The sequence below is a fragment of the Microtus ochrogaster genome, unplaced genomic scaffold (genome assembly GCF_000317375.1).
Source record: "Microtus ochrogaster isolate Prairie Vole_2 unplaced genomic scaffold, MicOch1.0 UNK50, whole genome shotgun sequence".
NCBI lineage: Eukaryota > Metazoa > Chordata > Mammalia > Rodentia > Cricetidae > Microtus > Microtus ochrogaster.
In genome coordinates, this window is record NW_004949148.1 from 2,635,907 (window position 1) to 2,653,645 (window position 17,739).

General features: G+C 35.6%; 1 protein-coding gene across 1 annotated transcript in view; it reads left to right on the plus strand.

The window, feature by feature from the left end:
* The window catches only part of Slc6a14 (solute carrier family 6 member 14), a 30,062-nt gene extending 15,360 nt beyond the window's left edge, over positions 1-14,702 (plus strand). Inside the window, exons 8-14 of the mRNA XM_005369535.2 lie at positions 539-767; positions 4,222-4,347; positions 7,030-7,148; positions 7,646-7,745; positions 8,129-8,238; positions 13,422-13,589; positions 14,556-14,702. Of these exons, the coding sequence (XP_005369592.1) occupies positions 539-767; positions 4,222-4,347; positions 7,030-7,148; positions 7,646-7,745; positions 8,129-8,238; positions 13,422-13,589; positions 14,556-14,702 (999 nt within the window). The remainder of the gene's footprint in view (positions 1-538; positions 768-4,221; positions 4,348-7,029; positions 7,149-7,645; positions 7,746-8,128; positions 8,239-13,421; positions 13,590-14,555) is intronic.
* The last annotated feature ends 3,037 nt before the right edge of the window (positions 14,703-17,739 follow it).

Sequence of the window (17,739 nt, forward strand, 5' to 3'; positions counted from 1 at the left end):
AGGCTGGAAGCTGCAGATCAGCCTGTCTCAGCAGATGGGGAAGGGAGTGGGCGTGGCTTGTCTATTAAAAAGACAGAACGATCATTACACTGTGGAAAATGCTAATTTTGGTAAGTAATGAGTCTAATCAGAACTCTTGATTTAAAGCCTTTAGATTAGGTCAAACAAGACAAAAGTTGACGAAATGTTGCCAATGCTATAGAGCAATGGTTCTCAACTTTCCCTTTAATACAGTTCCTTATATTGTGGTGATCATAAAATTATTTTTATTGCTACTTCATATCTGTAATTTTGCTACTGTTATGAATCATAATGTAAATATCTGATATGCAAGGGTTGCAGCCCACAGTTACTACTGAAGTATAAAAAACACAAAAAATTGAAAAAGCTCATACCATTGTTTTCTTCCTCTTGATGGTTGACATTTAGGCATTCATTTCATTATTTTTTAATGTGCATTTATATTTACTTGCATACTCTTTTCTATGAGTTAAATTTAACAGTACATGTTTAAAAGTTTTTAAAATTTCTCTTACAGGTTTGGAAAGATGCTGCTACCCAGATATTTTATTCCCTTTCTGTCGCTTGGGGTGGCCTAGTCGCTTTATCATCTTACAACAAGTTTAACAACAACTGTTACTCTGATGCCATTGTAGTTTGCTTGACAAACTGCCTGACAAGTGTGTTTGCTGGGTTTGCAATTTTTTCTATATTGGGACATATGGCTCATATATCTGGAAAGGAAGTCTCTCAAGTTGTAAAATCAGGTATACAATTCTGGATGCTCCTGAAATTTAATTGCATATAGCTCACTTGTGAAATTCTGGTCTAATTTACAGGCATCTATACTTATGATTAGAGTTATTTATTTACTGCTCCATCTTACATAAAACATTTTAATGTAATAGTTCCTAAAAGATCTGGAAACACAAAAGCATTTTAGGGAGCAGTTATTCAAGAAGACATAATGTTGGGAACACAGTTCAATTTGGGAGAGTGTTTGTCAAGCAAGTACCATGCCCTGGTTTTTTTACCTAGTACCTCAAAAACCCTGTGTTGTGTCATATGCATGTAATCACAGCACTTAGGAAGTCGAGGTAGGAGGAATAGAAGTTGAAGACTAACCTCATCTACTGAGAGAAATCGAGGCCAGCCAGCTGAGGTTGCATGAGAGTACCTAAAAAAATGAAATAAAGACATTTTTTCTTTATTTTTATTTATCCTTAATATGAACCACTCAGCACAATTCTATGCTTTATGAGAGAAACAATTATGACAAAATTTTCCCATGTGAAAATACAGTATTGGGTTTGAAGTTTTAACCTTATCCATGTAATAGGAATATTAAAGTGACTCAGTGCATAATTGAGTCCAGCTTTCAAGGAATCTGATTAATGAGGTTTCTAACCTTGCAGACAATAGTTAAGGGATGCTTACTATCCAGCTAAAGTCTGGTGGAAAAGGAGTCCTTGGATTCTTAAGCAGGAACCTCTTGAGAACTTTTTTTTTTTTTTTTTTTTGGTTTTTCGAGACAGTTGGGAACTTTTATTATCTTTATTTGGTATGGATGATAGTAGAAGCCCTGTATTAGAAAGGATTTTGTAGATCATTTTGTGTCCCTTTCCTTATATTTCAGTGGTACACACAAACACTATGTCTTGCACAGGTGCAAATATTTAGAAAGTGATAGAACCTACTTTAAAAGCCAATGCTATGATTTCTTTCTTTTTTTTTTTTGAAAAAAAATTCTGCCTCCTCCCCACCTTCCATTTCACTCTCCCTCCTCCCATTCCTCTCCCTCTCATTCTCCAGTCCAAAGAGCAGTCAGGGTTCCTGTGGGAAGTCCAAGGTCCTTCTCCCTCCATCCAGGTCTAGGAAGGTGAACATCCAAACAGACTAGGCTCCCACAAAGCCAGTACATGAAGTAGGAACAAAACCCAGTGCCATTGTCCTTGGCTTCTCAGTCAGCACTCCTTGTCCGACACGTTCAGAGAGTCCCATGCTTTTTCAGTCCCAGTCCAGCTGGCCTTGGTGAGCTCCCAATAGATCAGCCCCACTGTCTCAGTGGGTGGGCGCACCCCTCCCGGTCCTGACTTCCTTGCTCTTGTTCTCCCTCCTTCTGCTCCTCATTTGGACCTTGGGAGCTCAGTCCGGTGCTCCAATGTAGGTCTCTGTCTCTATCTCCATCCATCGCCAGATAAAGGTCCTATGGTGATATGCAAGATATTCATCAGTATGGCTATAGGATAGGGTCATTTCAGGTTCCCTCTCCTCAGCTGCCTAAGGAACTAGCTGGGGACATCTCCTTGGGCTCCTGGGAGCCACTCTAGGTTCAAGTCTCTTCCCAACCCTAAAATGACTCCCTTAATTAAGATATATACTTCCCTGCTCCCAATCCACCCTTCCTTTATCCCAATCATCCCATTCCCCCAAATTCTCCCCATCCTCTCCTTTTCACATGTATCTCCCCATTTCCCCTTACCCCCATCCCACCCCACAAGTTCCCAATTTTTGTCCGGCAATCTTGTCTACTTCCAATATCCAGGAGGATAAATATATGTTCTATTTCCATCCTCTGGGAAGTCAGAGAAACTGAAAATACCTAAAACTGAGAGACACATAGAAAAAAATTGAACAAACAACAGTGTTTTTTAAAAAGTAATATCAACTTGAAAATGAGATTCCATCTAGAACTTTATTATATTCAATTTTGCATGTATCTGTAAACTGAGATGCTATTATTCATAATAATTAAACTGAAATTGTATTATTCATAATAATTCTGGATAAACATTTGATAAGATGGCAGAAGACTTCGATTCATTCCAGCTAGACATGGTGGTGCATGCCTTTAATACTAACACCAGGAAGGTAGAGGATGGCAGATTTCTGTGAATTTAAGGCCAATCTGGTCTACATAATAAATTCCAGAACAACCAGGGCTACTTAGCCCCTGTCTCAAAAAGTAACAACAACCACAAAATTTATTCTATATATTTATTTTTCTAGATAGTTCAACTTCATTTCATTTTACTTTTTATAAATTTTAGAATAAGGTGAACTTAAGATTTTGTCATTTAAGAAATATGTTCTTCTCCTTCACTGATATTGTTGGTACTGTTTTTTGAGATATGGTCTCATGCAGCCCAGCCTGGTCTCAATCTCTGAGTGGGGTAGAGAATGACCTTGAACTCCTGATCCTCCCTTACCCCACACCCCAAGTCCTGGGATAACAGGCGTGTACCATCACACTTTCTATCAATCAGTTGATTAGGGAATGGAAAAAATCAGTTGCTATCTAAGAATGGGGATCTGAGTTCAAATCTCTCAAATCCATGTAAGTGTAGTGTGCCTCTGTACAGTGTGAAAATCTGCAATACCAGAACTCCAATGGAGAGATAAGAGGCAAAGATGAGAGAATCCTTGATCACAGGCCAGCACCTAGGAATATCTGAAATATTAAAAGATTTAAAATTTTTAAATGATTTTTATTGAGCTATACATTTTCCTCTTCTTCCCTCCCTGCCTCTTTCCTCCCCTTCAACCCTCTCCCATGATCCTAATGCTCCCAATTTATTCAGGAGATCTTGTCTTTTTCTACTTCCCATGTAGATTAGATCTATGTCTGCCTCTCTTAGGGTCTTCATTGTGGCCTTGGTTCTCTGGGACTGTGATTTGTAGTCTGATTTTCTTTTTTTATGTTTAAAAGCCACATATGAGTGAGTACATGTGATAATATTCTAAAACAACTTTCATGAACAAAATTGTCTTAGCTTAATTCATGTCACACATTCACATTAGCTTAACAATTCAAACATTTTGTATATTTATTATTACTGTATATTAGAGAAAGGGAGGGATGGGTGGAGGGAGGGATATTGAGGGCGGGAGAAAAAGGAAGGGAGTGAGTGAGGACATGTGCAGGTCACAGTGTTTGTGTGGACAAAAGAGGACAAGTTTCAGAAATCTGCTTTCTTCTTCACTGTAGATTCTAGAGATTGATCTCAGGTCATCAAGTTTGAATGACAAGTGTTTTTACTCAATAAGCCCTCTCTCTGGCCTCCAAATAAAACATTTTAAGAATTTAATTTGGTAAAGAGTGTACATTCATGAATTGCATTGTCAAATCATGATGAGATTTTAAAAGTACATTACTTTGAAAACGTTCAAATGTGGAGATTTACTTGGCAATTAATTTAAAATATTCCACATTTTTCTTAGGTTTTGATTTGGCATTCATTGCCTATCCAGAAGCTCTAGCCCAACTCCCAGCTGGTCCATTTTGGTCCATATTATTTTTTTTCATGCTTTTAACACTGGGTCTGGATTCTCAATTTGCTTCTATTGGTAAGTAATACCTTTTGTGTTAAATAATTCTGATATTTTATTCCTGATTCCTTTATTTGAAAACATCCTGTTTTTTTTATTCTAGTATCTCTTTCAGGTGCTATTAAGAGAAGAACGTTTATGAGTTATTTCAATTTAAAAATTAAATTCACAAAACACAATATACATACTTGACATTAAAAACCTCAAATATTAATGCTTTATTATATTTTCTCTAGATAAATATTTTACAAGGAATCATTTTTTGGTCCCTTTAGTCAGAATTTTGTATTTGTTTCTTAATTCAATGTATACTTTATAAAATAATGAAAAAAATGGCTACCATTTTCTCTTTCCTGCCCTCTGTACCTGGGAACAGTTTCTGTGACAACTTTATTTCTCCCTGAAAACTTGGTTCTTGCTTGAGAGAGTTTTAACAAAACTCTCATTAACAATTTCTCAGCTTTTTGGATAGGCAATGAATTGGTTCATTTGTGTCTGCATGCACATGTGTATACACATATACATGAATCTCTCTCTCTCTCTCTCTCTCTCTCTATATATATATATATATATATATATATATATATCATATGCTCATCAGTAATATAAATTATTTAAGCATTTCATTTGAGTATGACATTTTATGGTATATATACTATTTTAACAAGACATATGAATCTATTTAATTGATAACATATTATCCTATTGATGGTTATTTTGATTCCTCTTTTTTGTTGTTTTTCGTTTTTGCTGTTTTCAAGACAGAGTTTCTCTGTGTAACATCCCTAGCTGTCTTGAAACTCGCTCTTGTAGACCAGGCTGTCCTGGAACTCACAGACATCTGCCTGCCTCTGTTTCCCAAATGCTGGGATTAAAGGAGTGCACCACCACTTGGCTTGATTCCTCTTTTAAAAACTCTGCACACTGCAACTTGGGAGTTGTCCTAGTTGGAAAAGCAATTGCTGTTCAGTCATCACGACCTTAGTGTGAGCTCCTGTATCCTTATAAAATATGGGCAATGTGGTACACCCCTAAAATCCCATTCTGGAGGGATGGGGTGAGTCATGGGACAGTCAGTAGAGTCCATTTGTGAGCTACGGGTTCAGTGACAAACTGTCTCAAAAAAACAACAACAACAACAACAAAAAACCCAAAAACCCAACATGATGGAAAGCACTTGAGAAACAATAAATGAGATTGATCTCTGCTCACTTACATGGAACACACAGGTGTACATGCACCCCTCCACATGTCCTTGCATATGCTCACACACACAAATATCACAAATTTCACACAATGAAGGCACTTATGTTATGTATGGCTCTGTATATATAAAAGAATTTTTTAAGGCATACAGCTAGAAAATTGGAAACAAATTTGAAAATTATTTTAGTTTTATTAGTTCTTTGAGAATTTCATACAATGTATTTAGATCAAATTCACCCTGACATTTTCCAGATCCACCCTCACCTCTATATTCTTCCAGACTTCATGTCTTCTTTTTTTTTCTTTAATAAGCCACTGAGTCCAGTTTTTCTGTCCACATACATAGTGGGTATGGGGCCATCTCCTAGAACTTGGGTGATCTTCCAACTGCCACACCTTTACAAAAAACTGACTCTCACTCTCAACTAAAAGTCGTCAACTGTCACTAACTTTCCAGTTAAGGGTGTGAACACATGGCCCCTCCCACTCTAGGCTGGGTATTAATGTTGTGCAGACAGTCACAGCTGCTGTGAGTTCAGGAGGGCATTGGTTCTGTCATGACCAGAAGAAAACCCCTGCACCAGTCTTATTCTATGACCTCTGGCTTTTCAAATCTTTCTGCCTTCTGTGATGGTTCCTAAGCCTTGGGGTCTCGGTGCATGTGTGTGTGTGTGTGTGTGTGTGTGTGTGTGTGTCTACGTGTGCATGTGTCCCATTTGTGGCTGAGCACACACACACACACACACTGATGGAATAACATTTCATACATATGATTCTATATACACAGAAGAAATTTCTATAAGGCATACAAATAAATATTTTGAAACAATTTTATAACATTGTCTTACATAACACATTTTCTTAGTTTATTATAGGAAAAACTCAAGTTTGTCTGGTTGATTTCCAAAGCCTTCAAAAATGTTAAATATATCTCTTGTGATCTTTTGGCTTATATATTTTTCTACTTTTAGAGAAGTTCCTGTTTAGAAGACACTATTCCTCCCTTCCTTCCTCCTTCTCCCACACCTTTTTCTTCCTATCTCTTCATCTCTGCCCTTCTATCTCCCTGGCCTGCCTTCCCAACTACCATAGTCCACTTCTTCCTCCTCTCTCCCCTGCCTCCCCCTCCTCTTCCTTGTGCTGCACTCACTTATCTCTCTTCCTTCCTTCTTCTGTCTGCTGGGAGCTAAATCCAGGGACGAAGAGAAAAGATCTTGCCTGGAAGTGGTGACACAGGACTTTTAAATCCTAGCACTCAGGAAGCAGAGGCAGGTGAATCTCTGAGTTTGAGGTCAGCCTGGTCTTCAGAGTTATAGGACAGCCCTGTCTTGAAAACCAAACTAAAAACAATGTGAAAGAGAACCTTCTTGACTTAGAAAAGAGCAATGTCCAGAGAATACTCCCAGTTTATATGTATGAATTTGATTAATAGATATTGAATTCTGTATTAGTCTTACTCAGTTGAAATGTAATAACCCATTTCCCCTCCTCTAGAAACAATTACAACAACAATTCAAGATTTGTTTCCCAAAGCAATGAAACGCATGAGAGTTCCTATAACATTGGGTTGCTGCTTGGTTCTGTTTCTCCTTGGTCTCGTCTGTGTGACTCAGGTACAGTTTAGCCTTTAACTTCTGTAGACAAGTATTAGTTGGACTATACTTTTAAATCTAAACAAATATGCTAAGATTCAAGGGGGTGTTTCACGCCAGGTCCAATTTCTATTTATGATGCCTTCCGCATTTCAACAATTTCTTCTTTGTAACTTCGCTAGTATATATTTTTTCAGAGGAGGAAGCCCAATAATAACAATTTTCTAAGTAACAAGATTTTATTTTTCTTCGCTATTACAGAGCTCATAGATACTATATGCCATGTACATAATCATGTGTTTTAAATGCTTGCATTTTGTCAGTGTCATAGTATATTATAAAAAAATACCTGTTTGGAATTTTAAGCAATTAAACACATATTTGAGTTTATACAGGAAACATCCTTTAATATATTGTTTAAAAATGTATTCTATTTGGATACTTTACAAAAAGTAGTGAAAATATTGTTGTAAATAACTGGTGTGAGCTTGTTTTTCTTTCTGTTTTGTTTTCTGTAGGCTGGAATTTACTGGGTTCATTTGATTGATCACTTCTGTGCTGGATGGGGCATTTTGATTGCAGCTATCTTGGAAATTTTAGGAATCATCTGGATTTATGGTAAATGGTGATCGCCGATTAGTTTATAAGTCTTATATAGCATCATTTGATTCCTTTTCATTAGGGACCTTGGTGAGGGTTAAAGGGTATGGGAGAGGCAGGGAGGGGACCAGAGAAAAATGTAGAGCTCAGTAAAATCAATAAAATAAAAATAAAAAACATTAAAATACAAAAAAGAATATGTAATCATCCAATTTTAATAGCACATATAATAGTAAAATGTGATCTGTTGAGCAAAATACATTATGAATGAGATGGAATTCCAGGTGTGTGCTTCACTGATGACTTTTAGGAACATGCTTAAATGAAAAAGGATAATATGTATGTCAATCTCTAAGGAACCGTGTAAGAAAGGGCTCATCATGTGGAATTGTTATCTGTAGGAGGGAATAGATTCATTGAAGACATAGAAATGATGATTGGAGCAAAGAGATGGATATTTTGGCTCTGGTGGAGAGCTTGCTGGTTTGTCATCACGCCTGTCCTATTGTGTGTAAGTAATAATATACAATGAATTTGGTGTCAATAAAATAACTCATACCTTTGAAGTTAGTAAGGAACTTGATGAACAATTCCCATTAGGGAAAATAAGTAAAGAATATGGGGGGTGAAAGTAGTAAGAGCTGCGGGACTCTTCCCACAGCCTGGCTCCTGGCCACCTGGCTAGCTTATACCCTGAAATAACAACACACAAACTGTATTCATTAAAACACTGCCTGGCCCATTTCTATTAATGTGTGTAGGACCGAGGTGCGCTTACAGGGAAGATTCTAGCCTACGTCCATCCTGGGTCGGAGCTTCATCGCATCTGCCCCGGAGAGCAGAGCTAAGGCATATGAGCTCAATTCCTCTTCCCCCCAGCATTCTGTTCTGTTTACTCCACCCACCTAAAGGCTGGCCTATCAAATGGGCCAAAGCAGTTTCTTTATTAGCCAATGACCTTCCTCCATCAGGTGAATATTTTTCAAGTTTGTAGTTTTTACTACTGGTGCCTTCACATTGTTTGAATTAAAATGTCCTTTGCAATATTATTTTTGATGCCATTGGTTTGAACATTTCACATTTGAGACAAAAATAGCTATCTATAGAACTAAAGGTATCAACAACTTAAAATGAACAATAGGATGCAATCATCAGTAGGATAAACAAAAGTAAATCATAAATTTACTCATTCTCTGAAAGATATGGTGAGCCATTTCTTAACTTCTCTTCCAGAAAATACAAAGCCTTATGAGAACCAGATGCTATCTTCATTTTTTTTTAATTTTTTTATTGTTGTGGTTTTTTGAGACATGTCTTTATAGTCCTGACTGTCCTGAAACTTACTCTGTAGACAAGACTGGCCTCAAACCCATACATATCTGCCTGCCTCTGCCTCCCGAGTACTGAGATTAAAGGCATAGTCCACCACTGCACAGCTAGATGATGTCTCTAAATAATTTTTTAAAAAATAAAATTAAGATATTAATAACATTCAGTATACATTTTTGGTTGATGGATGAGGTATTTATTATCTTAAATTGCTAAAAATAAACTCACTTGTGTCAATATATACAATGGTTTATATGATAAATTTAATGATAGACACTACTTAGGAGCTGAGGAAAAGTAAGTGATAGTTTCTTGATTATTTTTGAGCTATAGATACAAGATCATCAAAGAATGGTCCAGTAGATTATGTTCCTGAGTGCTAAAATTGAACAGTTCACAAGAGGATTTTTGCTGCTCAGAGTTAATCACACAAGTGGAAAGTAGCATAGTTTTAAAGATGTGTTGTTGCTCTCACAACATTCAAAGAATTTCCTAGAGAACATCATGGAATAGTTACATTCGAATCACTTCCATGGCATAGTATTTCATTGTTGATGGATGTATTAGATTTTGTGTTTTAATATTTGATATCACTTTTAAATAGTGAGTAGGACTATATTTAAAAAATCTAAACATTCATATGTATCTAGCCTCGCTAGATGTCTTTAAAGCTGTTGCTAAATATTGCCCTTATTTGAAAAAGTCTTTTCAATAAAATAAGACTTCTTAACCCTTTCTTTTCTAGTCCTACTGGTAATTGCAACTAGACCATTTGTTATCTCAGGAAGCAGTCCATCACTGAGTGGTATCCCATTCTGCATAATGAAAAATATATGATGATTTTTTACCTGAGTCCAACTTATTTTGCTTAGCATAATGATCTTCAATTCTACTTACTTTCTGCAAATATTGTATTTTCATTCTTTATTATGACAATAAATTTCCATTGTTTATATTTTCCAAAAAAGATTACAATGTATTAGAACACCCTTTCTTTCTGATTTTCTTTCATCTATAGTCTGCTATCTAGAGGTGTGGATTCAATGGAGTCTCCTGTCTTTCTTACCTTGTAGACGTATCCTGAGCCAGTTCAGCATCAAACATCCAGTAATACTTATTTCTTTTCAGGAGTTTCCTTTTTGTGTATACCAGGAAGTCTTTTACCTACACTTAGCTTTGAAACCCATGGGGAGATTCAACCATGGATAAAAATCTCTAGTTTTTATATGCAAGGTGGCTAATGTCACTTGTAAGCTTGTCACTGAGATATGTACTGAAGACTAACCTCAGTGTTTTGAAATCCTGCTAAATCTCAAACACCTTAGGGGATTATCAGAAAGGGGTAGAAGATGAAAATTCAGCTTAGACAGAGTCTCAGGAAGCTTTCAGCCTTGCCTGCAGTGACACATGAGACCTACAGACATTAGGTTGTCCACTGAACTTGGCTTGGGGCTGCAAGTGTCAGCAATTATTAAGTGAATGGGGCCTATTGCATGACACTGGAGAGGGCTATTGAGTCTAGTTGGGCCCCAGTCATACTCACTATAAGACTTGGAGAATAGCAAAATAGATTTCCTCTCCAGTGGTGTGACACAGGATGAGTCACTGTTTCACCAAATGCTATAAACAGATTCAAGATTTGTGATAACTATTGGCTTGTGATATGATTAGGATTGTCAGGCTCTTTTATCAGAGGTTTGTGGTTTGTCGCTTAGATTGGGTTCTCTTTCTCTTCCCCAAACTGGGTAGCTATGCATGGGTCATTCCATTTCATCATGTCATCCTCTGCTTTTCTATATTCTCAGCTGTTCTTTCATTTATTTTTCAACCTACAAAGAGAGGATAGAGGGAAGGAGTGCTCTTTGTCAGAGGACAACCTGTGGGAGTCAAGTCTCTTTTTTCATCATGTAGTTTCCAGGGATTGAACTCCAGTCCTCCATCTTGATGACAGTCTGCTTTGCATACTAAGACACCTTGGTTGGAGTTATTTCTTTCTTTTTAAATTTTCTGATAACACTCCAATATCCCTTGGAACAGAGTACACTCATTTCTAATCTACTCTTTAATTACTATTCTAATCCACCACCTTATAGGATACTGAAAAAGCTTGCAATAGAGATTTCGCTTAGCTTCCCAAGTGATCTCCAAAAGCTGCACATGTACTTCAAACTCATAAAAGTTAGACTTCAATCTCTTGGGGAGTATTCACAATGGAGGTGTCTCTGAAAGTTGAGCACTTTTGGCAGTGTGTCTCCTTGGATGAGACTTGAAATAGATTAAAGCAAAGAAAGAAAATAAATTCCTAGTATTCATTGAGTACTGATTGGTAACAGGCTTTTTTTTTTTTGTTTGAGCCAGAGTGTTATTATGTAGCCCTAACTGGTCTGTCATTCCTTATGTAGACAGGCTGACCTTGAACTCCCAAGGATCTGCCTGTGCTTGCCTCCTGGAAACAGGGATTAAAGACTTTTTCCCATATAAGGCCTGATTGGTAGCTTTTGAAAACTTACGTTTAAGTTAGTAAATACATGAACCTTCATATGTATGTATACATGTATGCTTTAACTTTGTTCTCAATAATTCCCTCACTGGCCCATCTGGTTCTCTTCTTTTCACATATGTAAATATGTGTTACACATGCATGTGTGTGTATGTGTATCAGTTAAACAATAATTTAAGTCAGAGAATAGCTTCCAGAAATTCCCCAAAATGTCTTACTTATTTCTAGTAAATTTTGAGAAATATCTAAAAGTCATTTTAAAAAGTGGCTTTCAACCTTCCAAATGCTTTGCCTGTTTAATACTGTTCCTCATGTTATGGCGACCAGCCAACTGTAAAATTATTTTTATTATTACTTCATGACTGTAATTTTGCTGCTGTTAAAAATTGTAATATAAATAATTCTGTTTTCCAATGGTCTTAGGTAACCCCTGTGAAAAGGTTCATGGACTCCTAAGGGTCAAGACCCACAGGTTGAGAAGTGTTTATTGAATTTTATCCCCTTTTTATGAGGGAGGGTCTTCTGTATTTCAGGGTGGCCTTGAAATTAGTATGTAGCTGAGTATTACCTTGAACTCCTCATTCTTTGAGTGTTGAGAATTCAGATGAGTCTTACATTTGTTTGCCACACTACTTGAACTTACATCAAACTTCTGTGGTCAAGAGCCTAGGCGGGAATTGTGCTTTGCTAAACATGTGCCAGTACCATGTTTTTAAATGTGAGTTATGGAGTGGGGGGTAGAGAACTCTATTAAGCCAGATAATAAACAAGTCTTTACAATTTTGGCATGAATGGAAACGAACAATGTTAAGTGGAATAAGCCAGTGAGAGTAAAAGCAGTGCAGCAGAAACTCACATAGATGAGCAACTTAAATAAATATATAGCTGAGGTGAGACTAAAACGGCAGTAGTCAGAGGTCAAGGACAGTAGAGGTGGGGCTGATGCGTAGACACTAAGTTGGAGTTTAGTTGGAGCAAGAAATTCTGCTATATAATTGCATAGGAGGAAAACAATGGATGATAGTATTCTATGTAATTATAAAATTTATAATAGGAGAAAGAATTATGTAAACAATTGCCATAAAGGGTAACATTTTAGGTGGTAAGTATTTAGCCTGATATACACATTACACAGTAAACTCATATATGAAAGCATAATATGGCACTCAACTTTGTCAATTTTTATACTTTTGTTTATCTCTTAAAAAGGAAATGGTTTGTCACAGAGGTAGACGTGCTTAATCCCAGAACTCAAGTGCCAGAAAGCAGGAATATGATTCTGAGTTCAAGGCCAACCTGTTCTACACCCAGGCTATCCAGGAATAAATAGGGGGAACCTATTTCCAAAAATAAAAAAATTATTACTCCCTGGGTAAGAGCACTAGTTGCTCTTCCAAAAGAACTAGGTTTCATTCCCAGCATCTGCATAGCAGTTTACAACTGTAATTCAAGTTTGAAGGCATCTGTTGTCTTCTTCTGGCATCCATCGGCACCAGGAAGGCACATGACACAAACAGACATGCAGGCAAAACATCCACACACACAAGAAATAATGTAAAAGAAAAGGCATCAAAGGCTTTATTTAGTAAAATAAATTTCAGATTTATTTTACGTATAATCAAGGGTCTTGATATTGAGTAAATAGATCTTCTGTGGATAAGTGGTGGCTTTAAATTTTCAAAATTTCTTTAAGCAAAACTAAAGATTTGGTTCATTTTATGTTCTTATCTTCTGACTTGTTATCCATTTGTCTTAGTTTCTTAATTATAGCCTCATTTTATTGTTTGATAAACTTCAAATTGTGACTCATTAATAGCACTAAGTTTAGTCTTTAACTTTGTCTTTTTAATGCTTTACTTTCTTAGGCCATTCTAGTTTGGTCACTGGTGAAATTTCATAGACCTGATTATGGTGATATTCCATATCCTGACTGGGGAGTTGCCCTAGGCTGGTGTATGATTATTTTCTGCATTATTTGGATACCAATTATGGCAATCATAAAAATAATCCAGGCTGAAGGAAACATTGTTCAAGTAAGCACATTGAATTCTTATTTTATATAAGCATTTGTGATAAAGGCAGATTAATTATGTAGAAGATATAACAGAGTACATGGGTTGAAAATAATCACTCTTCCTTCCCTATGATTACTTCTACATCTTGTATTATCATGCTTGAGATTATATTATATAATATATGTTATTAAAATATATGGTAATAAATAATACATATGGTAATATAATTTGTATATCTACTTGTATTTTACTATCAGTTTTTTTGTAGACATTTGTTACTGTTTCCTCAGGCCCTATTACACTCTTCAGCATGCAACAATTGTGATCTATTTATTTGCCCAATCATCCTGTAGATGTCAAAAAGCATGTGACTCAGTTGTTTCTTCTATATATAATCTCTTTTGAATCTTCATCTGGCTATAATATGAATCCTAATAGTGTATCTAAACTGAATGAGCTTAAATTGTCTTGTATCTTTTATAGCCCTTGAATCATCTTTCTTCCACAGAGGCCTAGGGTGATAGAGTTAAGTCTCATACTAGAATAATGACAAGATAAGCTTAAGAGACTTAATTTCAATAAATTCCTATGCATATCCAAGAACAGATCCAAATAAGTAGACCTTATCTCAGTTTTTGAAATATATTCCAGTTGCACATCTGACCCTCTGTGACAAGGACGGAAATGAATTTAGGAAAGCTACCTAGAATGCCACTGTTATTCTAATTGGTTCATCTACCTTTCTTCTTAAATCATTATGTTTTGGTTTAGTAGAATAATTCTATTAACAATTAGGAACAATATTTTTGTCTACAATTTCTTGTTTGGTGGTGTTTTAAGAATCTAGGCTGTCATATTTCTTTGATTGCTATATCATTGGTGCTAGCAAAGGTACTTACAATAAAAGTGTAGTTTAATACTTGCTTTTAAAAAAAGATGATAGCACTTAAATTCTAATAGAGAGATTTTGTTATTGCTTTTCAGCGTATCATAAGCTGCTGTAGACCAGCTTCTAACTGGGGCCCATATCTGGAAAAACATCGTGGGGAGAGATATAAAGACATGGCTGAACCTTCAAAGGAGACTGACCACGAAATCCCCACTATTAGTGGCAGTAGAAAGCCAGAATAAGATGTGCCTTTTGAGAAATATCTGTTTGTTATATAATGTGATTTTCTAGGGAAATGTTTTAATTTATTTGTTTATCAATCAAGCAGAGAAATTTATATGCCATGCTCAGTACAGAGTTGTAAGTACTTTTATCTCCTAATCAAGAATGAAATATAAAATGTGAATCTATGAATGTTGACTGATGTGCTTGTTTCACTTGAGGATTAGTTATTTGTTAACACATATATACAGGTCTATTTTATAATGACATTTTGTAAACCCAGTTGTTTTACAATGACATTTTGTAAATATTATTGTAATATTTCTTTCTCTTTTTTTAGTATACTGAAGGTTTTCTGTGAGATGATTACTTAGGAAGTAGTCACACTTTGTATTTGGTGATTTTAAAGACATTATTTGTTTCTGCAGTCTTAATATTCACTTTTATTATTCATAGAATGGGGAAACAATAAGTCAGTGTAGTTAAAAACAAGTGTTACATAAAGTCATCTCATGTACAAGTCACAAATGGGGCCTGGAGAGATCCCTCAGTGGTTAAGAGCAATGGCTATGGCAGAAGACGTAGGTTCAAATCTCAGCATCCACATGATGACAAATACTGTCTCTAACTCCAGTCCCAGGAGTTACAGGAGTCTTCTTCTTACTTCCATGACACTGCACGCATATGGTGTGCATACATGCAGGGAAAACACGCCCACACAAAAATACAAGCAAATAAATCTCGTTCAAAAAGGAATGTCACAAGTATGTAGGGAGAGAACTATATATGATATGGACTATTTAATACCTATGATCCAAATATGTCCAAACATGTCATCCATTTATTATGGTTCACATTCTCTATGTAAACTTTGAAGTTATTTTTAGAGTGAAATGAGACAAAAATGAGGAACAGGTGGTCAGAAAAGGATAAGTCTAGAAAATGTAATATTGAAATTTTGAGTATATCTTACTATTCATAGTATCTTTCTTCTTCAGGTTGTATTTGGAATAAAACCATGACTCATTTAATTTCTTTCTTTATATTTTATTTTTTATTCATTTCACACACCAACCACAGATACCCCTCCTTCCCCTCCTTCTCTTGCACTTCCTTATGCATATCCACTCTGATCCACTCCACAGAAAGGGTAAGGCTTCCCATGGAGAGTCAACAAAGCCTGGCACATTCAGTTGAGGCAGGACCAAGCCTCTCCCTCCCCTGCTTCAAGGCTGAGCAAGGCATTCCACCACAGGGAATGGGCTTTAAAAAGCCAGCTCATGGCTTATAATAAGGTAATAAGTAGTTCATTACATTCTCTGAATTCTAAATTTAACTGCAGATAGAATTTGCATTAAATTGTTACTGATCTGGCATTTTTATAATGATATATATCTAACAGATGAAGGGCAATAATCTTGTCTTTTATGTTTTTGTTTTTGTCTAAGAGTAATAAAGTATTCATATATTAATTGATGCTAATTGTTAACTAGTTGTCACAATAAAAATTTAAATAAAGTATTCATATATTAATTGTTAATTTTTAATTAGTTGTCACCAATAAAATTTTTGTACTCTGGTTTACTCACAAATGATACCTTGTGCGTTATTATGTATTTTTGACATATGATTTAAAATTCACAGCTCAGGATATTAAAATCTACCCTAAATAGATAGGGAAAATTTCAAAAGTTACACTAAGCTTTAGGAGATAATAGGACTAAAACTTTAAGAATTATTTTCTGGGGATGTGGATTTGCATTTGGTGAGAGAGTGAGTCCACTGCTTTCAAGATAAAGGCAAAGGAAACAGTGACAAAAAAAACAAACAAGCAAACAAACAAACTTTTAAGAACCACATACTGCTAGCTAATTTGTACTTGGCAACTGAGTACCAAGAGGGAACAATTTTCTCATGTATCTTATCTCCTCCTTTCTTCTTTTGATTAAAGATCAAAGCAGTAAACTGATTTAGGTGTCTCTTAATAAGCATAAGTAAATGATTCTGAAAAGAGGTGGCATGCAGGCATAGAAATAGACCTATAAATAATTAATCTCAATAATTCACATATAAGATCAACTTACCTTGATACTTGGAAAGCTTTCTTTGTGGACAGACCCAATTTCGTGAACAAGCATAAAGAGATTTAGTCCCAGTAACACTTTATTTTATAGACTATTAGGTGAGATAGATGACTAACCAAAGCTTAGAAAATTTTTTATTCATGCTGTTCAAATTGTATTAAAACATTGTATTTTCGTGCTATTTGAAGGTTGGGGTTTGCAGTAATTAAATACGTGCATGCAAACTTTAGAGGTGACATTTGGAATATGTAGGGAAAATTTGGGCAGAGAGAGAATGTAGTGGAATCAAATGTTTTCTAAATCCTAACCAAAAGGAGTAGTTAAAGCCTTGTATCACTACCTTCAGGTGTGAAGAAATAGATCTTAATAATCACCTTAATTTATGCCAAGCATATATTGCTTCTCTTCTTTTCATTATAAAGATTTGATGATAATAGCAAGTGGTCATGTGCATAATGGACAAAATAGTTCCATGTAATTCTTCTCATGCTAATTAAAACTTTGGACAAATGAAGTAATAGACTGCAATCCATTAGATGAAGATATTCAGGCTTAAATGAAGTTATCATTTTTTTGTCAGCTATGAAGTTTTGAACTGTCTTTCCTTTTCTGTACTGTGTGCTTCTACACCCTTCCCCAATAATATAACAATCTTATAACAATATTAGTCAATGCATGTAACTAATTTTTTTTTCATGGTACTGGATATTTATTTGATAGGCTATGGAATCTTTGGAGAGTCATTATACAATAGTTATAGGATAACTCAGTTGAAGTTCTTTCTATATATGTATAATTATCACCATACAGGTATGCATATTTTAGGAAGATTAAACAGCAGTAGAATTCCATATAGGTTTTCAAAGTTTGTTAATATTTCTTGTTTCATCCAATCCTCACATTCCTGTCATGTCCTCCTGTATTCTACCACAATTACTAACTCTGGTTCCATTTTTTTTAATTTTATTTATTT